This window comes from Narcine bancroftii, chromosome 6 (assembly GCF_036971445.1).
Source record: "Narcine bancroftii isolate sNarBan1 chromosome 6, sNarBan1.hap1, whole genome shotgun sequence".
Taxonomy (NCBI): domain Eukaryota; kingdom Metazoa; phylum Chordata; class Chondrichthyes; order Torpediniformes; family Narcinidae; genus Narcine; species Narcine bancroftii.
Genome location: NC_091474.1, coordinates 69,851,029 through 69,876,685, shown reverse-complemented (window position 1 = coordinate 69,876,685; position 25,657 = coordinate 69,851,029). Strand labels below are relative to the sequence as shown.

Below are 25,657 nucleotides of genomic sequence, written 5' to 3'. Positions count from 1 at the left end.
ACCCTATCTAGGCCTCACCTAATTATACACCTCCCATTCTTTGACACTCCAAAGACAAACATCTGAGCTCTGTCAGCCACATTATTTGTGATCAGAGTGATCGGGATCCTTTATGATGTTGGCTGTCTTCTTGACTAAGCACCTCACTCAAATGGCTGGATGATCGGTACTCATGTTGGATTTGGCCAGGTTTGCCATTTTATACAGCCTGCTGCCTCAAGTTCCCCAAAAAATAACTTTGTCATTTATTTCACCTGTTCATATCCACAATAACATTGTTAAATGCCTTCTGGAAATCTAAGAAGAAAACTATTTCCCACTTATTCAAAGAGCACCAGGTTGACTAAATTCATTAATTAAGCCATTAGTAACATCTTTGTTAACAGCGCCAGTGTTTTTTAAAAATTTACCTTAGCTCCTCCACTTGTGAAATCATATTAGTATCCATTACATGAGTGAGTATTTATGGAGTCACTGACAGCTACAAATGTACAGTATGGAGACACCATTCAGCCTATCATGTTCATCCCGGCCATCAAACACTTATTTTGCCCAAATATTTCTATTTCATAAGACCATATGAGCAAATATAGGCTATTTGGCCTATTGAGTTCACTCCACCATTTTATCAGGAGCTAATCCATTCTCCCACTCAATCCCACTCCTCTGCCTTCTCCCCATAACCTTTGATACCCTGATTATTTAGATACCTATCAATCTCTGCCTTAACTACACCTAATGACCTGGTCTCCACAGCAGGCCGTGGTAGCAAATTCCAGAGATTCACCATGCTCTGGCTAAAGAAATTCCTCTGTTTTAAATGGATGCACTTCAATCCTGAAGTTGTGACCTCTTATCCTTGACTCTCCTACCATGGGAAACAATTTTGCCACATCTACTCTCTCTAGGCCTTTCAACACTTGAAATGCTTCTGAACTCCAAGGAGTACAGTCCCAGAGCTGTCAAATGTTCCTCATATGCTAACCCCTTCATTCCAAGAATCATTCTTGTAAATACTCTCTGAACCCTCTCCATCACACATCCTTTCTCAAATAAGGAGCCCCAAGCTGTACTCCATACTCCAAATGAGGCCTCACCAGTGCCTCAACATCACATTCCTGGTCTTGCATCTTACTCCTCTCAATATGAACGCCAACACTGCATTTGTCTTCTTCACCACTGACTCAATCTGGAGGTTAACCTTTAGGGTATCTTGCACGAGGGCTCCCAAGTCCATTTGCACCTCCGAATTGTAAATGTTCTCCTCATCCAAATGATAGTTTCCCCTCCTATTCCATTGAACAAAGTGCATCACTGCTTTGTATCATCTGCCACAAAGCGATTTATTCCACAATCCAAATCCGTAATAGTCAATGTAAAACAAAGTGGCTCCAACACTGACCCCGCGGAACACCACTGGTAACCGGTAGCCAACAAGAATTGGATCCTTTTATTCCCACTCTCTGTTTCCTGTCAATCTGCCAATGCTCCACCCATGCTAGTGTATTTCTTCTAATTTCATGGGCTCCCGTCTTATTAAGCAGCCTTATGTGCAGCACCTTGCCAATGGCCTTCTGAAAATTCAAATATACACATCCATTGTATGTCTTTCCTGCTCGTGGTTTTCTTATAAACGTGAAGTAGGTTCGTCAGGCAAGATATTTCTTCAAGGAAACCATGCTGACTTTGACCTATCTTGTCATGCGCTTCTAGGTAACCTCATTCTTGACATTTGACTCCAACAACTTCTCAACCACTAACTTAGACTAACAGGTGCTTTCTGCTACCTCCCTCCATTTTTAAATAGTGGATTAACCTTTGCTATTTTCCAGACATCTGGGACCATGCCAGAATATATTGATTCTTGGAAGAACACTACTAATACCACCACAATCTCTATAGCTTCTCCTTTCAGAACTCGAAGGTGCATTCCATCTGGTCAAGGAGACTTATCTACCCTTAGACATTTCAGCTTCCCAAGTACTTCTCTCTGGTTATTATGACTGCACTCACCTCATTTATTACAGCCTTGAAAGACATGTATCTCACCTACAACAGCCTTGAAAGACATGTATCTCACCTCTCATTCATAACAGCCTTGAAAGACATATATCTCACCTACAACAGCTTTGAAAAATATGTATCTCACCTCTCTTCCAAAACAGCCTTGAAAGACATGTATCTCACCTCTCTTCCACAACAGCCTTGAAAGATATGTATCTCTCCTCTCTTCCACCACAGCCTTAAAAGACATGTATCTCACCTCTCTTCCACAACAGCCTTGAAAGACATATATCTCATCTACAACAGCTTTGAAAGATATGTATCTCACCTCTCTTCCACAACAGCCATGAAAGACATGTATCTCACCTCTCTTCCACAACAGCCTTGAAAGACATGTATCTCACCTCTCTTCCACAACAGTACACAACTAGTATACTGCTAGTCTTCCACAGTGAAGACTAATGCAAAATACTCATTCAGTTCCTCTCCCATCTCCTTGTCTCCCATTACAATTTCTCCAATTTCCAATATTTATTCTCACCTCTTTTTTTTACTCTTAACATATTAAAAAAAAACTTTTCAAGGGTCAGATTTCAGATTTATTGTCAGAATACATACATGACATAACAAGAGAATCTTTTTTTCTTGCAGGCCAGGTAGAATTTCTGCTTATCAGCAAAAAAAACTCTCAAGAAAATATAAGTATACAAAGAAGAGAAATGGAAACAAACTGTTCAATATACAATATAAATATTCAATAATAACAAATGTGCAAATCAAAAGTCCTTAGATGAGTCTGAAGGTGGAGGGGTAACAACTGTTCCTATTGGTACAAGTCTTGTGGCACTGATACCTCTTCCCTGATGGCAAAAAGGAGAGGAGAGCATGTCCTGGCTGGAGTTGATGATTGCTGCTGCTCCGTGATGGCAACGTTCCATGTAGATTTTCTCAATGGTAGGGAGAATTTGGCCTGTGATGCACTGGGATGTGTCCATAACATTTTGCAGGGCTTTCCACTTTCCGATACCAGACCATGACGCAGCTGGTTAGTGCACTTTCCACAACGCATCTGTAGAAGTTTGCCAAGGTTTTCGATATAATACCAAATCTCTGAAAACTCCTGAGAAGTTAGAGATGCTAATGTGTTTTCTTCACGATGGCATTCATGCATTGGGTGCAGGAAAGATTATCTGAGATAGTGACTCCCAGCAATTTAAATTTGCTCACTCTCTCCACTTCTGATCCTCCAGTGATCACTGAATCGTACACCTCTGGTTTCCATCTCCTGTAGACTACAGTCAGCTCCTTGGTTTTAGTGATTTTGAGTGAACAGTTGTTCGTACACCATTCAGCCAAGTTTCCTGCCAATATGCTGACTCATCGCTCCTTCTGTACATCCCCTCTTTGTGGTGTCATCAGCAAATTTGTAGATAGTCTTACTGTCGTATTGAACCACTCAGTCATAGGGAGTAGAGCAGGGGGCTAAGAATGCAGCCCTGTGGTGCTCAGATAGTGATGGAGATTGTGGAGGAAATGTTCTTACCAATGGTCTGGAGGTGAGGGCATTAAGATCAAGTTCTGAGGGAATGATTTTGTTGAATGCCGAACTGTAGTTGCTAAAGAGTATCCTGATGTATGCACGTTTGCTGTCCAGGTGTTCCAGGGCTTAGTGCAGAGGCAGTGAGATGGAATCTGCTGTTGGCCTGTTCCTGCGGAAAGCAAACTGGAATGGATCCATGTCGCTGCTCAGACAGGAGCTGAGGTGCTTTAACACCAGACTCTCAAAACACTTCATCACTATGAATGCGTTTATCTTTTTTGATAATTTTTTTAATATTACTTTCTAGCATCCATTTAAAGTTCATCATTTCCTTCCTAATGACCTTAGATAAGCATTTAAAAGCTTCCCAGTCATCTTCCTCCCCACAAATATTTGCCCTTTCTTTTGCTTTCACTTTGGCTTTGACTTCTCTTGTCAACCACAGTTGTGCTTTTTTTTCATTCAAATCTATTTTTTGGAATATATCTATCCAGCACCTTACTATTTTTCCCACAGAAACTTCAGCCATTGTTGCTCAACCATCCTCCTTCCCCGTGTGCCTTTCTGATCAATGTTGACCAGTTCCTCTCTTGTACCTCAGTCATCCTCTTTATTCCACTGGGATACTGCATCTTATTTTAGTTTCTCCCTCTCCAACTTCAGGGCGAAATTGATCATGTTGTGATTGCTGCCTCCTAAGGTTTCCCTCACATCAGCTCCCTTATCAACTCCCAATCCAAAGTTATCTGGTCAGCTCAACCACAAGCAAGAAGGCATTCTGAAGGCATTCCTTGGAATCCAGCACCAACCTGATTTCCCAATCAACCTGCATATTGAAATCCCCCGTGACTAAGGTAACATGGCTTCTTCTTGGCATGCCTTCTATATTTCCCTCTGTAGGTTTGCACACCATATCCTGGTTACTGTTTGGAAGGCTCTAAGTAATTCCTATCAGGGTCTTTTCACCCTTATAATTTTTTAATTCTACCCATAGGGATTCTATGTCTTCTGATCCAATGTCTCCTCTTTCCAAAGATTTAATTCCATAATTAACCAGCAGAACTACCACACCTGCTCCATCTACCTTCCTGCCCTTCCAATACACTGTGCATCCACGGATATTTAGTTCCCAGCTGTGGTTTTCTTTCAGCCACGACTCAGGGTCATACCCTCAATGTTATGACTGCCAGCTTCCAGCTGCGTCACCTAATCGTCAACCTTATTTTTTACACTGCAGCTTTCAGATTCAAAGCCTTCAGGAGGTATTCATCAGGTTTTTCACTTTAGTTTCCAAACTACCCCAAGTTAAATCCTACATCTTACATTTGCAAAGTTGCCCTCTCGACTGTTCATCCTTCATCACAATCTCGCTGCATGGTGCATCTACTTGTGTATCCTCTGCCCTATTCTCTGCCCTCTCATTCTGGTTCCCATGCCCCTGCCAAACTAGTTTAAACCCTTCCTAAGAGCTCCAGCAAACTTGCCCACCAAGATATGAATGGCATGGTTGGCGTAGCAGTGAGCACAAGGCCTTTACAGTGTCAGCGATTGGCACTGGGGTTCGAAACCCACGCTGTCTGCAAAAAGTTTGAACCTGCTCCCCATGTCTGTGTGGGTATTCCCCAGGGGCTCTGGTTTCCTCCCATCATTTGAAATGTAGATTAATTGGGTGTACATTGGGCAGCACGGGCTCGTGGGCCGAAATGGCCTGTTACCCGTGCTGTATGTCCAAATTAATTTTTTTTCAAAACTAAAATATTATCCTCCTTCCCATTCCATCTTTTATGCATAGGTCATACCTTCTCCAAAAGCAATCCCAATGATCCACAAATCTGGACCCCTGCCCCCTCCATTCATCTGCCATGACTTCCCATTTCTGCTCTCACTTGGGCATGGCACAGGCAGTTACCCAGAGGTTACCACCCTTGAGGTCTTTCTTCTTAGCTTCCTTCCTAACTCCTTATATTCCCTTTTAGGATCTCATCTCTACTCATAATGTAAGTCATTGGTTCCAACATGGACCATGACACCTGTCTGCTCACCCTTGAGAATGCTGTGGACTTGGTCTAAGACGTTCCTGACGCTGGAACCTGCAAGGCAACATACCAATTTGGAGTCTCGATCTTCTTCACAGGACCTCCGATCTGTTCCCCTATTGAATCTCCAATCACTATAGCTCTCTTCTCCTCCCCCATCCCTTCTGAGTTTGTGCCAGAGTCTTGACCCCTATGACCTGTCCCTGGTAGGTCGTCTCTTCCAAGAGGATCCAAAACAATATATTTCAGGTTGAAGGGAATGGCCACAGGTGTGCTCTGCATTGACTTCTATTCCCCTTCCCTCTCCTAACAGTCAGCTGCCTCCTGGGTGAGGTTGTCAGGGATAGGGATACCACTTCCTTCTCTCATCCTTTCCTCACATTCCCATCAACTCCTCCCAGATTCTACCCTTCACCCAACTACCAACCCACAGGCCTTTGGTATAAGGGTGGGAATCGCAGCACCCAGGGGATACTCACTCCACCACAGTGATCGTAGTGGAGGGCAGAGTCAAATCCAAGTCTCTACTACTTGGGGGGCAAGAACACTACCAGAAGTCCCACTGAAATGTTCTCTTTAACGGTTGGTGTCTGTTTCCCAGTTATGCAATTTACAGTGAAGGTAGTGTCCAACCAAATCTTGCCACGTGTTGGCCAGAGGATGCGATGTCTTACAAAAGGGAACGTATCAGAAAGGAAAGAATTTTTGGAACTGTGACAGGGTGATGCGGTGGCAATCTTGGAATCAGTGATAAATTAGTGGCCATATTCTAAAGCCAACTCCTTTCTGAACCAGCTGGTTGCTAGAGCCAAGATGTGCCTTATGGGTTTTCGTTCAAATCATGTTTCTCATTTACATCAGTTAGATGCATTTTAAGTTATTTTCGATCAACAAGGAATGAACTATTTTTCAACAAATTTTAAGTATCTCTGGTTATCGGGGACTTGGAAGAGATTAAAAATCCCTTTCTGATGTCCTTCCTCACTGCGTAATGGTGACGGACTGTTCATCTTTATGCAAGGCTGAGACAGTAAGGTGTGGAGCAAAGAACATCGAAGCAAAATGTACAAATCTATAGGACTTTACAAGCCCTTCAACCCACAATGTTGTGGCAACATAATAATCTACTCCGCCTAGAATAACCCTACACTTCTCTCAGTTCGATGTACCTATCTAATAGATTGTACCTGCCTTGACCACCATTGCTGGCAGTGCATTCCCTGCACCCACCACTCTCTGTGCGTGCAAAACTCACACCTTGCAAGCCCCCCCTGTATTTAAGCCCAAGCACCTTAAAATTATAGCTCTTCGTGTTAGATATTTCACCCCTGGCAAGAAGCTTCTGGACATTTGATCGATGCCTCTCATCATCTTAAACATCAGGTGAGCTCTCAACTTATCTTTATAAAAGGCATGCTCAGCAATCCAGGGAACGTTCTTGTATATCTCCTCTGTACCTTCTCTACAGCTACCACATCTTTCCTGTAATGTGGTGACCAGAACGGAACACAATAGTCCAAGTGTGGTCTAACAAAAGTCTTATATCGATGTAACATTACCTCACTGCCTTTGAATTCAATCACATGGTTCATGAAGACCAACATACCATACATGACCACACTATCAACCTCTGGACATGGACCCAAGATCTCTTCATTTGTGAACATTGTATTCTGCCTTTAAATTTATTCTGAAATAAAACTGAACCATTTCACATTTTGCTGGGTTAAACTCCATCTGCTACTTCTCAGCCTTCTGTAACCTCTGACAAACTTCTAGACTATCCACAACACCAGCCACTTTTGTGCCATCCTCAAACTTACCAACCCACCATTCCACTTCCTCGTCTAGATCATTATAAAAGCTTGATCAGTCTGTTATTTTCCAGTGTGGCTCTGGCACGTCAAAACATTTCTTGATGTTTTTGAGGACATGTGATGTCTCCTCTGGGCCTGATTCGTTTGTGCAGGCTCTTGGCCGTTGGTTCCAGGAACTTTCCCTTCAGTGGCTGCTTCATCCCAAGTTAAATGTAGGGACAATCGCTGTCGGGTGGGGGGGGGGGGGGCTTGGGGTGGCTGACCCTTATTGATCTTACCTGGAGAATTTGGGGCACCTCTCGGAAAGTTCACACACTGACCTGGTCGTGGATGAGGGGAGAAGCTGGTGGGTGTTGATGGGGATGTTTGGGAATAAAGAGGGATGAGAATCCATTTGGTGTAAGTAGTTGATGATCAGTGAACTGAAGGGCCTGTTTCCATGCTGGACAACTCTATGACTCTTTTTGAATGTTAAGAAAAATATTCCTAATTTAATGGAACATGAGATCATAATAAATAGGAACAGGAGTCAGCCATCTGGCTTATCATTCATCATTCAATAAAATCATGACTGATCTGACCATGGACTTAGCTTCACCTATCTGCCTTTACCCATCACCTTAATTCCTCTCATATGCAAGAATCTCTCTATCTCTGTCTTAAGAACATTTGACAGGGCATCCTCTGCTGCTTCATTGGGGAGAGAATTCCACAGATTCACAGCTCTCCGCCAGGTCATTCCTCCTCATCTTTTAAAATCTACTCCCTGAATCTTGAGATTATATGCTCGAGTTCAACTTATTTGCCAGAGCAACCAATGTCCCTGCCTCTATTTTGTCTATTCCTTTTATGATGTTCCATTTTTCTTCAGATCTAACCTCAATGAGTACATTCTTAGGATGCACAATCTCTCCTGCAAAGCTAATGCCCACAATCAACCTCTGCACCACCTCCAAAGCCACTACACACTTCCTCAAGTAGGGAGACCAGAAATGCACATATTACTCCAGGTGTGACCTCACCGGTAGCCTATTCAATGGCAGCAGAACTTCTCTGCTCTTAAACCTATCCCCGCTCCCCCCCCCCCACCCCCAAGCAGTGAAGGCCATCTGAGTACTTACTGCAAACCAAACATGAGCAATTCACGTACAAGCACCCCCAGGTCGCTTTTCACAACAGCATGCTGTGATTTTTCGCCATTTAAGTAATAATCTGATGTACAAATTTTCCTTTGAAAATACATGACCCCCACATCTACCAACATTGTATTCCATCTGCCAGATCGTTGCCAACTCACTCAACCAATGTAAGTCAAGGAATAAATATCAACTAAAGACCAGAATCAGAATTTATTGTCACGAAAGTGGTGGGTAATATAGCTGTGGAAGAGAATGCTCCCACACTCTTCAGTTCAATTTCAGATTTTCCCCATGTTAACAGGATGATGATCCATCAAGAAGGGTCTTTTCTGAAATAGCATTAAAGCAAGATGGGCAAGATTGCTTCAGACAAAGTTTTTATCCAGGATAAAATTCAGCTTAATTCAAATTAAGGATAAAATTCTTAATATTTGCATCCCCAATAATATTATTGGATGTTTGCACAGCTGAAAGGATGTCATTCCCATTGACCTTGGGTCCAGAGAAGTTGGTTAGAGAACTGAGAAGGGAATTTTAACAAAATAATTTGAGGATTATTTTGTACGACTTGGGGGGAGATTGATCAACTGCCTCGATAAGAAAACGGTAGGTGGAGGAGCATGCAGTGAGGAGGAAACACGGAGGCTGCAGAAGGACTTAGATAGAATGGGCTGAGAAGTGGCTGATGAAATATAATGTCAGAAAGTGTACGGTCAGGCACTTTGGTAGGAAAAACAAAGGAGTGGACTTTTTTTTTAAAGGGAAGAAAATTGAAAACACCCAGATGCGAAAGGGACCTGGGAGTTCTCGTGCAGGATAGCCTGAAGGTAAACTTGCAGGTTGAGTCTGTGGTGAAGAAGGCAAATGCAATGCTGACATTCATTTCAAGAGGAATAGAATGCGAGTGCAGGGATGTGATGTTGGGGCTCTGTAAGTCATTGGTGGGACCTCTCTCAGAGTATTGTGAGCAGTTTTAGCTTCCTGATTTAGGAAAGGATGTCCTGACATTGGAGAGGATACAAAGGAAGGTCACCAGAAGGATTCCGGAAATGAAAGTGGGCCTTTTGGCTTGTTATCCTTGGAATTTAGGAGAATGAGATCTCATTGAAACATTTCAAACGTTGAAAACTGTGGACAGAGTAGATGTAGAAAGGTTGTTGCCCTTGGTGGAGAGTCTAGAACAAGAGGGCACAACCACGATTAAAGGGCATCTGCTTAGATCAGCTACACGTAGGGATTTCTCCAGCCTTGCATGGGCTTGTGAACCTGTACAATTTGTTGCGACAGGCAGTTGTGGTGGCCAGGCCGTCGGGTGTATTTAAGGCAGAGATTATTTAGGACATCAAACGTTACGTTACATTAAAGGCCAGGCAGTGGGGCTGAGTGGGAATATGGATCAGCTCATGATTGAAAGGTGGGGCAGACGATGGGATTAATGTGTCTTATGGCCTCAAATTAATATGTTCATCAAAATGAGGCAAAGTTCAGACACATCTGGGACATGGTAATTAGACTTTAAAGTTTTGTTATTTTCCTCAATTCCCCCAAATCAAAGTATGATTTCAGAAGCCCACATGGATACCAATTTAACTTGCCAAATAAAATTAATCTTCATGCATTATTTGATAGGAAAATTACTTTACTGTGACAATTTTGTTCTTTAGCTTTGACTTCAGTGCAAATTATTTGTGGCATGTCGTACTCCATAAACATTTTAGCCCAGATTCTGTGTGGCGGTGATGAACCTGTCAGCATTCATCACTGTTAAGTTGCAAAATTGTTAATAGTGTGTGGAGTCTGCCTGTAATATCCTGTTCCACATCATGCCTGTTAACTGATCTCATAGGTCTGAAATCACTGATAACTTTCACATCACAATCCCACTGTAAAAAAAATGGAAAATCGCTGAAGCCTTTTGAAAATATATTTAACTTAAGATGTCACAGTCTGCTGACTGATAATTGATTCTGAATATATTGTGAAGCCTGTTACCTTTCCATTTTCTGTACTCCAAACTTTGTCTTGTAACACTATTACCCTACACTCTTTTGCCTTAACGTGTGCTTTTGTTTTATCATTGCACTACCTATTGTACTTAAATATAGGTTGACTTGCCTGGACAGCACACAAAAAAAAGCTTCTCACTGTATCTTTCCACATGTTACAATAATCAATTTAACAATTAACACATTTATAAAATATATATTTCAGCTGCTAAGTTTATGTCATGTAATTAAAAGAAGGGGGACTTCACTCTAAAACACCGTCTGTTTTTCTTTTGACAGATACTGCCTGACCTGCTGAGAGTTTCTAGCATGTTGTGTTCTTATTTCAGATTTCCACATCTACGTTTTATTTTTAATTTTAATCTCAAGTCATGAATATATCTTGATTTGCTTTCCTTCTTCTTATTTTTTTTTGCTTGAATGAGTTGCATTAATGTAGGATTTACTTTTCAAATACCCCATCCCCAAATACACTAGTTAACCTCCAATTCCCGGATGTTTTTGAAGGGTGAGAGGAAAGCGGGGCACCAGGAGAACATACCAACTCCATACAGCCAGCGTTGGGTGTGAACCCGGGTTGCTGGCACTGTAATGGCATGGCGCTAGCTGCTGCACTAACCATTCTGCCTGTTTACTAGATGAGAGAATTCTTCCCTGTGGTGGACTGTAGGGTAACTTGAACTAATATATGAATGGGATCACTATCAAGAGACAATAATCCCCTGGCATGGAAATGCACTTGATCTTAGGTTACTGTTTCACCTGATTCCAAATATGTCTGATGTTTTCTCCAGCAACCAAACGTACTACTTCAAAAAGACCTGTGTTTCTGTACATATTCCACACAAACACGGGAAAATCATTGTGGTGAAGTATTTAATTAGAATTTTAAATTAGCTTCTAAGGTTGGCAGCATTGCACAGGCAAAAGTACAATCTTCTATCACAGGTCTTAATGGTTGAAAGAGAATATTGTTCATTATATAATAGGCCACTGCAATGATAACTTTTATGTGCAATAAAATCAAAAGTTTAAAACTGGCTATAGGTACTACTCTTTAAACAAGATTTATTTTTTTTACAGTATAGGGAAAATTACTTCTTTTACATAGTAAAAACACATTTATTTTGACACCTTTTTTAACCTACAATCTTGAAAAAGGTCTGGCATATTTAATAATTTTACAAATTCCTCATTAAAAATATATCTCTGTACAAAAGAATCTTTTGCACCTACTTCAAGTCAACAGCAGGAAGTGGAATGGTATGATAATGCGGTTGTTGCAATGGGTCTGAAATGATGGAGAGGCATTTTTACAGCATTTTTTTTTGTCTGTTTTTACAAAATATTTTACACAGAAAACGTTATTGCAACCAGCCTGAATAAAGGCAAAACTTGTAAGGTAAAGAGCAGCGTACAACACAGAAGTGATAGGTACTGCCTCAGAAAGTCTTCTCTGGAGTATTTTCAGCTTGTATTCAAATTACCTATTTTCTCCAACAGATTTTCTCAGATCTCTCAAGGAAGCTGCACTCTTAATATTGTCCAAAGTATGTCCTGGGAGCTCATGTATTAACAAGAAGGCAACACAGAGTCCAGAGGTAGGAAGGAGAATTTGAAAGATTTTTGATTTTCGGTCTGAGATTTTGAATTGCTTGCTTTCACTGGTGAGAAAACCATAAAAAGCCAAATCATAATCTCACTGGCTAGAAAGATGGTTGCTGGTTCGTGTGAATGTGTGTCTGAATCTTGCATTGCATGACCTTCTATGACTATCCTACTCAAATGATAACGTTTAAACTTTTCAAACTTTCTCTTTCCACTCACACACCACTTTAAGTAATCCCGATGTCATAAGTACTCTGTGCTTAGTAAGGGTATGTGAGTGGGAAGGGAAGGCTGAGAAACACCGCTCTAGACCCAATTGTTACTGAAATATTTTCTTTGAGAAAAATTGCCATTGGCCCTTTTCCTTTGGAGTTCTGAAACTGTGCACATAATGAGTCAATGAGGTACAATTAAAACAATGGTTTTCAAACTTTTTCTTTCCGCCCACATCTCACCTTAAGCAATCCCTTACTAATCACAGAGTACAATCATAGGAATTTCTTAAGGTGGTAATAAATTTAAATTAAAATGTAATTTAAAAAAAAATTTAGACAAACAGCATAATAACAACCCATTTCAGCCCACAAGCCCATTAACCCCTGGTACTTTTTCAAATGGTGGGAGTTATCTGGAGCCCCCAGGGAAAACCCACAGGGAGAATGTACAAACTCCTTACAGACAGCGTTGGAGTCAAATCCCGGATCAATCCCGATTGCTGGCACTGCAAAGGCATTGCCCTAACCACTACACCAACTGTGCCAAATGTGAGTGGAAAGAAAAAGTTTGAAAACCACTGGGTTAAACAAAATGAAGAAAAAAATATATTGTTAAATCTCTCTTCCAATAATTCTTCCATATGGTTTTTAATAACTGGAGAACACAGGAAATTCTGATAATTCTCTTTGGGGGAAGAAAGAAATGGAAAGATTCTTCCCACAATTATCAAAAGAAACTGTGTTTCCGAACTTAATGGCTCTCACTTTTTTCTCTTTCATTGTGCCTGATAACATCAATAGCATCAAGAAAGACGTCCAGGGATTTTCTCATTGTTCTACCAAACGAGTAATCCATGTTAATCTGCTAGGTCCAGGTGTCTTTCAGCATTAAATTTTCTCAATGATACCATAATGATTGCCTCCACCACCAGATGGAGAAGATCTGAGCTGGCAAGATGTATTCTCCCCACACAAAAAAAATAAAAGTGATCAAATTTGACTGGCAAATGCCATTTTCACATTAATCAATGTGGACAGTTATTAGAAATTTGTTGTGTTCAGAGCTTACAAGGTGGAATTTGTGTATCAATCCACATTGTAACCTGTTGTGAACCCAGTGTTGTGGAAATGCACAAAGTATACTACAATCATTTAGCCATGAGGCTGCCTTTCTAGTGTGTTAATGAGTCTCCAAACCATGTAGCCTCACCCTTTAAACCTCAGTGCAATATTATTTCTGAGAAGGGTAAAGTTTCCTTTCTGATGTTTCCAATTCTGTGGCCCAGTGGGCAACTGGTAGTCAGCCAACGCTTCAAGTGTGAAACCCAGAAGCAGTTGGTGTCCATCCCAACAGGCAGTTTAGATCATTGACTAGAATAAAGACAAAATGGAGAGGGTAAAGGATTCAATGCATCAGCATGCCTTGCCATCTAATTCGAACAGAAGCTTGTTTGTATTTGTAAGTGCAAGTTTGGAATCTAAAATTACCAAGCATTTCTTGGATGTTATATTGCTGATGTGCATTACCAAGAAACAACAGATTGAAGTTATGAAGACTAAGGGGGAAATGCTCTGTGCCTGATCTGGTCAATTTTCCCAGTATTTTCTATTTTTATTTCAGATTTCCAGCACTTGTTTTTTTTTTTGGTTTTTAACATGCTCTGAGACCTAACGTCCAGACTGATTTTTTTTAAAAAAAAGCTTTCAAACTGGAAAATATGTACATTGCATTGGAGTTTCATCAACTTTCATTTTGATTCTTTCCCTTTAACTTTGTGCCTCATGATCATCATAAAACCTTTTGCAGAATATGCTTGTTGAACAAAATCACTCAATTTTTCTGAGTCCATGCATTTCTGATTTAAAGCACAAGCTAATGCAAGCTGCAGCAGTTACAGCAGGTCAACCTGGTGGCTGAAAGTTGATGCAACAACAATATTGTGGATACATTTAGGAAGCCTTTATAACCTAAATCATCAAAAATGTCCAAATTATTTTGTCCTTTACATCTTTGCCAGTCTGGTTATCAACAGTGTTGGAAAGTATAACTACTTATTAAAAAGATGCAGCCCATTTGATTTGTTAAAATGGCTTCAACAAAGAAGAAAATTTAGCTCCTAAAATTTAGTTGTTTCTAACGAACTTTCAGCCAGGAACAAAATGTTTGGAAAAACGACCACTTCCTACCTCTGTCCAATCAAATCGCACTGTAACAGGATCTTTTGTGTGCCTTGCCCAAGAACATGATTCACTAACTAATACCGGGATCGGCAATCGTCGCTGAGACCTTGGTATGAGAGAACAAGGGTGGATGAGCGTAAAAATGATGGTAAAGATACTAATGTCCAACATTTATTGTGATTAAGATTTTCATGTCTCATAATTTGGGTGGATAGGAAGATTTTAAATACGTCATTTCATTCTATTGTTGAGCTGTGCTCGCTCACTGAAGTAAACCCATCATCAACAGTAACCACTGTTTCCCTTGAACAACAGCTCATATCCCTTCCTCTCCATGTTTGCTACCTTGTCCACACCTTGGTTAGACACATGGTAAGATTGTTTGCTGCCTGCACATAGTGGATTTTCTGTGCTGTGGCTATGAATGAGACAGTGTTCACTTTTCAGCTGTATGTTAAATATATTGAAGAACTTACAACAGCCTACTGTGGTTTTACTTCACAGTAGGAACTGGATTTGAGTAAAGCTATGAGATAGAGGTTACAAGTGAAGGCACTCTTTTGGATGAATGGAACATTGCCCAGAAACAAAAGAATCCTCATTTTCTTCTCCACCGATGCACATTTCTGCTGCCGGACATTCAGTTTCGTACCCATTCTTTTCTGTGGGAAGAGCAAGCAAATGGGTGCCGGGATGGCATTTCAAGCTGGTCATCAGAAAGTTTTCTGATCACTGTGTGCCGATAGACTTTGATTCTCTTCTTCAATGAAAGCAGAGAGTACATTATTTCCCCACTGCTTGGATTCAGTGGGTGAGGGTGCTGTGTATCTCACCATCTATGAGGAGCTCAGACTGGAGTCCAGGGAAATCTCGACATTTTCCCCATTCAGGAACTCTCGTGCTTTCCCCTCCAAAATACCTGCAATGCACAACTAATATTTAAAGTAGACAAGATGAGGTAACATCTTTCACACATTCTTTTTGGGAAAATAAATGGTTTTTTTTCTTTCTCTGGATATAATTCATAAAAGGCAGTTTTAATTGGTCAACAGAATCGATTTTGAAGATATTTCTGAGAGAGACAGGAAATACTAATTGTTTGGAAATAAAGTATTTGTATTAAAAATTCAGCTTATTTTTGGCTTGTAACACCTTATTCAAACAATATCCAATTGACTTTTTCTCCCCCCCAAAGGAACCATAAACTCTGTTTTGATTCCACACACAAGCCTAACATTAATAGAAACCAATTCTATAAGAATGCAGATCTGAAGGAAATGATATTGCAATGCTCTAATATCTGTTAGCATTGATAAGATTGTGATGATCAGCAATGGAAACAGAATTCTTTTAAAGCAAAGTTGTTTTTATGTACAATGGTCCACGTGTAGAAACCCTGTACTCTATGTGATGCCAGTATCCTACTCATTCATTCATAACGCACTAGTGCAAAGAATTGTGCAGTAGACTTTCTATACAAGAAATGAAAATAATTCCAAATCGGCCCTGTGTAAGGCCGATGATTTTTTTTTTGTGATGGAGGCAGCAGTTGATAGCAAGTTCAGTGAGAGCCTGTTAGTGTCCTTTTTGTCTCGTTAATTTTCACCTCTTCTTGGAAGAATGTGTAACAAAGAAAGAAAAAGAATCTGCCATTTGGATACAGAACAGAACGACGCAAACCCTTCCAGGACTTGGCTTTGCTTCTTGCTGTTAGAAGTCTGAACGAATTGCTTTGACTTGTTGTCCGTGGGTACAGTCCCAGCAAAAAAAAGAAATAACTCTGCTGCCTTTGTTGTCCTAGCAGAAGTTGTCAAAGATTATCACTCAGAGCAAGCAGTAGGACAGAGTCAAGTGATAAATGACACCAGAGGAGTTGTTGCTCACCAGGTAGAGGTATGGCTAATAACAGTTTGTGAGCAGTCAAAATGATGGCTATACCACTGTACACACAGTGTTCAGTGTTGTGTCAAATCTCACTGCTTTTGCCTCTGTGGGTTTTAAGTTAGTATCATACATGGGATTTTCAAAAGAAGCTTGTCCATTTGTGTTCTCGTGGCCAACATAGCCATTGTACTGTACTTTTGCTCTTGTTCTGGAAGGAATAGAAAACATGTCTTAAGATTTTTTTTTTAATCAACCTCTTCAAACAGATGTGAATTGTCAATCATTTTAGTAATGGGCCTCTTCAAATAAGGATGTCTTAACCAGTCCAGTCAGATTATCGCTCATTCATCCAAATATTTAACCAAATTTAGGACATCTCACAAAATCATACCCACCCCAATATCTCCGAATTAACAATAGCATTGATACCAAAGGTCCAATATCTCTTGGCTACACATCACTTGCCTTACATGTGCTAAGTGTCCTTTCAAGACCACTGTATTGTTTGGGTAGCACTCGTCCAGCGGCGGAATTGAGAAGTATTTTTGACCAAAGAGTAATATTATTTTAAAGTCGATTTGGGTAATATGGAATAGAATTGAGCAAACACCTGTGGAATGATGCAAAGGAATTTTGAGCTGCTCCATTCGTTCAGAGATATGTGAACGTGGTACTTGAAAGAAGGACTCAGTTTGGAACTGAGTGTTAGCCGATGTAGCTTGTCTGGGATAAGGAAGGAGAGTTGAGGGGACAGAACATACACACAGGGGCAGGTTTGCCTGCATGAAGATTCCCGTCAATATGATTGAAAGAGTTCAGAGAAGATTTACAAGGATGTTACTGGGATTTGAGGAACTGAGTTTCAGGGAAAGGTTAAAAAAGGACTTTATTCCCTGGAGTGTAAAATAATGAGGGGAGATTTGATAGAGATTAACAAAATTCTGAAGGGAATAGATAGCATAAATGCAAGCAGGTATTTTCCATTGAGGCTAGATGAGACAAGAATTTGAGGATATGGGTTAAGGGAGAAAGGTGAGATATTTCAAGGGAACATTTGGAGGAACTTCTTAATGCAGAGGGTGGTGGGAGTGTGGAAAGAGCTTCCAGGTGAAGTGGTGAATGTGGGCTCAATTTTGACATTAAGAACAATTTAGACTTGAACATGAATGGGATGAGAATAGAGGTGCGGGACAATGGGACTGGGCCAAATAATAGTTGGGCACAGACTAGATGGGTCAAAGGGCCTGTTTCTGTAGTGTTATATGTGTAGAAAGCAGGAGAGGATGGTCTGGGGTTATGTGCGATGCACCACCACCACCCCCCCTCTTCCCCCCCAATGATTGAATGATCTTATCTGCTAGCACTCACCGTCCAGGCTCACACATGAAGAATGACCACTTGGGCAAGGTACTAGAAGACTGCCGCCGCTGCCTCTGGAAACGTACCCCAGTATGAGTCACCGCCCTCGGGAAGAAAAGCATTGGATGGGGAGAAAGAAGGAGTTTACCAGCAGTGTTACACAAAGCACAAACGTCAAAATATTATATGGTGGAAGCAAAGCAGGTGGTGCAAGTTACAGTGTGGTGTCAAAGCTACTCCCATTTAAAGGTCAGTGAAGCTCCAAAATGTTGTTGCTTGCCTTTCTCATGGATGAGGGGAAGCTGTTTGTCCAAGAGGAAATCCGAGCAAACAACTTTGAGGTTGTTAGGTTCAGTAAATCTATAGAGTTTAGCAAGTATGTCATTAAGTACCTGTGAGAACTCTCTGACTGCTTCCAGATATGAATAAGTCCACTCTCCTTGATTGAGCTCTCTATGTTTCAACTCCTATGTTATAATTACAGTGACGTGCTCTCTTGCATTGAGAAGCTGGATTAATGTAATCTAAGCAGTGAAAGTTGTACTCTAAGCTTATCTGTCAATTTAACTTTCCACATTTTAAATATTCATTTGCCCTTTCTGCCAAAAGAGGATAATAATTTACTCTCTGTTGCTTGAGGCCAACAAATTAGTGGCGTGGCTTTGTAAGCTACTGGAGAAATAGGGTGATGAAGATGACACTCCATTCCTTGAGCAACATCATTCACAGCCATGAATAGAGGTAACTGCAAAAAATGCTCCCAGATAATCTTTGCCAGTAGACCCGTAGTTTTACAGGGCAGAACACTGGATTCTATAGTTGTACTATCCCATTTCTAGTTATTTTGCTTGATCAATCCATTATGGGGATGAGCACGTATCAAGGTGACTGCAGTATGGTGCCTTCATCAGGATCTGGATGAGGCTGTGGAAGGAGGGCTTGGGCAGTTCACATTGGCAGCAGATCTGTGAGCTCACTTCAGTAAAGTCTGCTTCCAAGATCAGACAGCCCGTGCTAGTTTCTCAATTTTTCTATTGAATTTTGAAAGGTATTTCGCGTGTTAGTGTTCCTACATTTCCAGTCAATCAAAAGACATGGTACAAGATTTTATTAATTTCCTCTTAAGGCAAACCTTATGAACTGCCAGAAGGGCTTTGGATTCTTTTTTTTTCATCTGCTCAGGATATTACTTTTAAGCAAGATAACCTGGTTGATTGGTTGTAAATGACATTCGGTCCAACCACATAGGTATTTCATAGCATAAATATTGAATAAAGCATGGTTTACCAAGGTCATAAAGCAAGACACGTGTTGTAGCTCATTACTTGTGTACAGATTGCTTCCTGGTGGGAGAAGAATGTAAATATTTCACCTGTGTTTGTAGAGGTAAAAAGCAAATCCTGCCAGGATGAGGGCAAAAAAGGGAATCAGGATGGCAGCTGCGACAGAACTGCTGTTTGTGCCATAGTAATAATTGGATTTGTCTCTGTCCACTGATCCTCCTGGTGGCCCTGGGAGGAAGACAAAATGGTATGTGGGTCAGATGTCTCTTGCTTTGGGGGGGGGGGGGGAAGTAAAGGGGAAAAGAGGAGAGGGATGTAGGAAAGAGGAGATGTTTGAGGAAAGGATGAGGAGGGGTTAGGAAGGAACAAGAGTGGGGAAGGGTCAGAGATGAGGTGGCAAGATGGAGAGGGAGAAACAAAATGGAAAGGAGAGTATTAGGGACAGAAGTAGGATTAGGTGGAGCATAAGAATTTTTTTTAAAAATGGGAAAACGAGGCAAAAAGACCTAAATGAATGAGAAGTGGGGGGGTTGGAGAGGAAAAATGATGAAAAGGGAAGAGATCGGAAGGAACAAGCAAGTAGAGCAAGAGGGGAGGGGAGGTAGAAGATAAAAGTGAAAGGCAGGAGGAAAGGAGGAAGGAAGGGGGATAGGGATAGAGGGAGAGGAGGAAAGTTGGAGCAGGAAGAGAAGTGAAAGCAGGGAGGATGGTGGGGAAGGAGAGGGCAGAGAGACGGGATGTGCATCACAACCACAAACCTTGTCTTTGAAAGCCAAACTGTCGAAAGTCTTTGCCTTGAACAAATCCCTGGTAGACAAAGGTTCCTTCAGGTTCAGCTGATACCTGAATATGACATTCAATATTTTTAGATTGTTTAGATCCAGCTCTGGATAGCTGTCAATAGCAAAGGTGCAAAGATGAAAGTAATTTCAATTTTAGAAATTAAAATAATCACTTTTTTGCCACCAGCTGAATCTCTGGTTGGATCTGGAATCCAAACACTGATTGTTGGCAACCTAGATGAGTATAGAAGATCATAACGCCATGGTGGATTTGACCTGACCCTTATGGTAGCAGTAGGAAACTTGGCTGAGTTTTAACACTGTCCATGCCAGTGTATTGAGGCCATAACATAATTTCTACCTTTACCATTTTAATTCCCTGCTCCCTCAGACGTCCTGGTGTAGCTTCGTTTTAACTAAAGCACTGAGCCATGAAGAGACAGGGAAGGCTGGAATGTGGAGAACAATAAAATAAAACAATGCTGGAGGAACTCAGCTGAGGTTTCGTGGTTGTGACCCTGCATCAGGACCGCTTATGATTTTCATACCAGAGAAGAGAATTCTGCTTCCTTCTCTTTGGAACCATTTGCCAAATAATTCAGGTACTGCTCAGTATGAAGGAATAATCTACTTACATGACCATCCAAAGCCCAGTTATCGTTCCTGAACTTGCTTACAAAGATTTCAATAGGTCCTTTAATCTGGAACACCTTTAAATAAAGCCTGGTTTCCTCTCTTTTATATATTCCTGCAACAAGAAGCAGACAAGAAATACATTAATGTCACTTCATTTGTTTCTTGATTACTGGCGTTTATTACTGGCCCACAAGAAGATGGTGGTGACCTGCTGCTACAACCTTTCTGGTGAACATACTCTGATGTATGGAGATTTCTAGATGCTATTCCTCCTGGAAGGGAACACTCGCTTGTGTTCTATTCTAGGCACGTAGAGCTCTTGTCTTCCTTGGGAACAAGGTGGGAAATTGCACATCATTTTGAAGATGGTACTGTCGGCTGGTGGCGGAGTTTCACTTACTTTTGTCCTGCTCAGCTTTCATGAGTTTGGTTCGCATGCAAAATATTCCATCATACGTCAGCCTCGTGCCTTGCAAACAGTAAGAACGAGCTGACCTGACCTGCTGTTGTAGCCATGATACCTCCCAACAACAATAATGACATCGACCGTCAAGATTATCCGGAAGACTCCCTGATGTTGAATATGACCATTGCCTTGCAGTTCTAAAGAACAAATACTACTTGTCGCTTAAGAGCTCATGCCTGACTGTAGTCTAAGTTAGAATAGCAAATCTGGAGAGCTTCAAGAAGTTGTGGATGGAATTGAATATCATGTAACTATTTTTGCTTCTGATATAAGGATGGAAAAAACGTCAGTAACAAAGGAACTGAAGATGGTTGAGCCCAGGATACAGCTTTGAGAAACTACTAATTAAAAAAAAATGTAATGATAGGAGGGCCCTTCTAGCCCAGGAAACACATGCTACTCTATTAACCTACCAACACTGTATATCTTTGGAACATGACAGGAAACCCATGCCACTCTATTAACCTACCAACACTGTATATCTTTGGAACATGACAGGAAACCCATGCCACTCTATTAACCTACCAACACTGAATATCTTTGGAACATGACAAGAAACCCATGCCACTCTATTAACCTACCAACACTGAATATCTTTGGAACCTGAGAGGAAACCCATGCCACTCTATTAACTTACCAACACTGAATATCTTTGGAACCTGAGAGGAAACCCATGCCACTCTATTAACCTACCAACACAGTATATCTTTGGAACATGACAGGAAACCCATGCCACTCTATTAACCTACCAACACTGAATATCTTTGGAACCTGAGAGGAAACCCATGCCACTCTATTAACCTACCAACACAGTATATCTTTGGAACCTGAGAGGAAACCCATGCCACTCTATTAACCTACCAACACTGAATATCTTTAGAACCTGAGAGGAAACCCATGCCATTCTATTAACCTACCAACACTGTATATCTTTGGAACCTGAGAGGAAACCCATGCCACTCTATTAACCTACCAACACTGAATATCTTTGGAACATGACAGGAAACCCATGCCACTCTATTAACCTACCAACACAGTATATCTTTATTAACCTACCAACACAGTATATCTTTGGAACATGACAGGAAACCCATGCAGGGATAATGTACAAAACCCTGACAGACAGTGCCAGATTTGAGCCCTGGGTGCGGACACTGTAATAGTGTGAATAACTATGCTGCCTTTGCAGCCAAATGTGTTTAATGATGCCATGTTTCTGGAGTAAGGTCCACCAGCATGCCTCTACCACTGGAGTGGTTTGTCCTTGATGCCATGTTTAGCTGGGTAGAGCCTGGAACCTGACAGGAATGCAGATGCGATGAGGTCTGGAGCTGGCGAGGTACTGGGGATGAATGTTGATGTTGCTACTTGATGCCACTTTGAATGACACCTTTCATCACTTAGCTGTTGTTTGTGAGCTTACTAATTGATTGGGAGGATCGGACGTGGAGTGGAATGGATTTCACAGATGATCAGCCTGCTGGCCCACATGTTATCTGGTCACCTGAGCTGGCAGCTACTACCTGGTAGCTAGTTAAGTGAAGATGGACTTTGCAATGGAACGGCAGGAGGGATCATCCACCCAGTGCTTCGTCTCATCGTGGTTGTGAGTGCTCCAGCCCCGTTGGTAGCACTTGCTGGCCCTCAGCATCGGTGAGGTAGAGAGGTTTATGGAGCCACCTTCCCCAGGCATCTTGCTTGTGCACTGTTAATGTGGTGAGGATAACAGGATGTGGCAGTACCGCTGAGCTTCGATGGGCTTCAATGATCGTGAGATAGTTAGAATGCTGGTGTATGGGGGATCCACACCCTGCACCTGTTGCAAATTTGCCCAGGAGTGTCCTGCTCACTTAAAGCAGGAGAGATGCTCTACTCTTGATCATCAGCAAAGGGCATTAACAGTGCTATAAAATGGCATTTACTCCCAAAAACACTGCTTATTGATGCCAGGTGGGCATTTGCTGGGACCCTTCCAATCCTCAGCTACTCTTGCTCCAAATACAGAGCAACGAGCTGAAGTCCAGCAGTGAAAGTGGCTGCTCTTAACACCAAACATTGCAGCAAGAGACCGAGCTGGACCGAAATTCAATGGGCATCAAAGGCCGCTCCAGTGGCTGGAGCCATAACTCCACCTGAGAGAAGGTGGCTGTGTTCGTTCATCATCCCATCCCCAGGCTATCAGAGCAGGAGCTCCTCACGGCAGTGTTCAGAGCCCAACCTGCCTCACCTATCTTCCAGCATGAGGTTTGCGCTTCAATCCTATTTATAATACCTTAGCAAATACACCAGTCCACTTGAACATAGAGCACTACAGTCTATTACAGGTCCTTCAGCACACTACATTGTGTTGACCTGTGTAAACCTATATCAAAACAATCTTACTCTTCCCTGCCTTTCATCCACAAACCTCTATTTGTCCTATATTGACATGCCTATCAAACAGTCTTTTAAATGACCCTATTGTACCAGACTCCACCATTCCAGTCACCCACCACTCTCTAAATAATAGCAAATGGTGATCAAAAAATGGGTCATCTGCAGTGAGTAACTCGCCACCTGACACCTCAAAGATGTCCCACCTTCAACAGGGAACATATTGCGTGATGGAACACTTTCCAATTGTTTGGATGAGTGCAGTTCCCATAACTCCCCAGGAACATGGTGCATTCCTTCCAATATGAGGGCAGAGTGGCTGCAGTGAGCGTGCAATTTACAAAATGCACTGCAGCCACTCACCTATGCTATTCTATTAGCACTACCCAAATCGACAATCTCTCTCAGCAAGGACAAGGGCAGTGTGCCTTTGTGCACACCTCCATATCCCCTCCCAGTCACATTGGTGTGTCTAAACCCGACAAGAGATTGCTGCATCAGAAGGATTGCAGTGATCCAGGAAGATGGCTCACCAACACCTTTAGGGCTAGTCTCGGCAACAATGTCCGAGTAAAATTAACCATTCATTCTGGACATCAGAGAAAATACGGAGCCTAAATTTCATTCGATTACCCCAGAGCTCCACCTCAATTAGGAGAAAATAAAATTTACCTGATAGCTTGAGTTCCATGCTGCTGTGTTCAATAAATGTAACATTCACTCGACCATTGGAAATGTTAAAGTAATTAACTGTTAACGTTGCTGGCTGTTTCTTTCCAAGGTATTCGTAGAAACCCTTCCAAACTGTGTTACGAGCAAATACATCTGGAGGAACTAAAATGGGATATGACATTAGGAAAATTATGTAATCAAATTAGAGCAGGAGCAAGACACAAATATCTGTTTTCAGAGTTTGAAGAGGTGTAGATCCCTCACTTCCTCGTGATTGATTTCAAAATACTTATTGCATTACTTGCAATGTTCAGTGTCAATGACATAATGGCTAATTTATAATTTTACTTTCACTAACCCACCACTCATACCCTGAAGCCCAAAAATTAAACTCTCCAAGCTTTTAGTGCACTCAATGAGCAGCCACCACTTTCTTAGATGGAAGAAGCCAAGGATTCACATTGTGATGAGGAAAAATTCCTTCACTTAGACCTGAAGGAGTGACTACTTCTCCTGCACCATCTCCCTCAGGTCTAATGCCACCTGCCAGTGAAATAACTCCTCTGCTCAAGCTCTGTCAAATCATCTTCTAGTCTTGTGTTCCAGTGAGATTATCCTCAATGCCGTTTAAAGGAAGTGGAGGTAGACTCATCTTCATCACACCAATGAACTGCTTCCAAGGTCAGAAATAGGCCACAGAGAACCAACTGTCTAAATATAGCCTGAAAGTCCACAGATGGGGTTCCTTACTCTGCTACTCTAACTCAGTGGTTTTCAAACTTTTTCTTCCCTCTCATATCCCACTTTAAGTAATCCCTGTGCCATTGGTGCTCTGTGATTAATAAGGGATTGCTTAAGGGGGTATGTGGGTGGGAAGGGAAGGTTGAGAACCATTACTCTAGACCCAATTGCTACTGAAATATTTTGCTTGAGAAAAATTGTCATTGGGCATTTCCTTTGGTATTCTGGAACTGTGCACATAACGAGTCAATGAGGTACGATTAAAACAGTGGTTTTCAAACTTTTTCTTCCTACCCACATCCCTCCTTAAGCAATCCCTTACTAATTACAGAGCATCGATGGCATAGGGATTACTTAAAGTGGTGTGTGAGTGGAAAGCAAAAGTCTGAGGACCACTGCTCTAACTTATTCACAACACACATTTTCTCTTTCTTATTACGGCTGTAGCTGGATGTTACCATTGATTTTCTTGGACAAGGAAATCCACACCTTTCTCAGTGGCAATATTTGTCAGTTTCCAACTACAGAACAGAGAAGCATTCAGCAGAAGAAGAGGCCCTTTGGCCCACAACGTCTGTACTGAATATGATGCCCAATTAAACTACATCTCTACTGGCTGCACATGATTCAAACCCTTTCATATTCGTGTCCAGAAGCCTTTTAAATGCTACCATTGGGTCTGTTTCCATATGACTCCTGACAATCTGTTCCAGGCTCTCCTTTCCAACCTCTGGGTTAAAAAAAAACTTGACTAACACATCTCTTTAAAATTTCTTTCCCCTTAAATGAACACTCTCCAGAGTGATCTCCCCTATCTACGCATTCATAACTTTATTAATGTCTGTCAGGTCACCTCTCAGGCTATGATGCTCAGAGAAAACCAATGCAAATTGTTCAAACTCTCCTCATAATTCA

General features: G+C 41.5%; 1 protein-coding gene and 1 long non-coding RNA gene across 6 annotated transcripts in view; one reads left to right on the top strand and one right to left on the bottom strand.

Moving 5' to 3' along the window:
- Positions 1-15,660, top strand: part of LOC138736175 (uncharacterized) — a 70,224-nt gene extending 54,564 nt beyond the window's left edge. For 4 of the 5 annotated variants that reach the window (XR_011340128.1, XR_011340127.1, XR_011340125.1 and 1 more), the window contains 2 exons: positions 12,046-12,143; positions 14,515-15,660. This is a non-coding gene — a long non-coding RNA (uncharacterized lncRNA). Of the gene's footprint in view, positions 1-12,045; positions 12,144-13,166; positions 13,365-14,514 lie in introns of those variants that run through there. The other variant, XR_011340126.1, reaches the window with a different exon arrangement.
- Positions 11,402-25,657, bottom strand: part of LOC138736174 (CUB and sushi domain-containing protein 1-like) — a 2,349,200-nt gene continuing 2,334,944 nt past the window's right edge. The window contains exons 67-72 of the mRNA XM_069885244.1: positions 24,002-24,163; positions 20,490-20,602; positions 19,831-19,915; positions 19,162-19,300; positions 17,799-17,894; positions 11,402-16,638 (exon numbers count right to left, since the gene is read on the bottom strand). Of these exons, the coding sequence (XP_069741345.1) occupies positions 16,479-16,638; positions 17,799-17,894; positions 19,162-19,300; positions 19,831-19,915; positions 20,490-20,602; positions 24,002-24,163 (755 nt within the window). The 3' untranslated portion in view covers positions 11,402-16,478. The remainder of the gene's footprint in view (positions 16,639-17,798; positions 17,895-19,161; positions 19,301-19,830; positions 19,916-20,489; positions 20,603-24,001; positions 24,164-25,657) is intronic.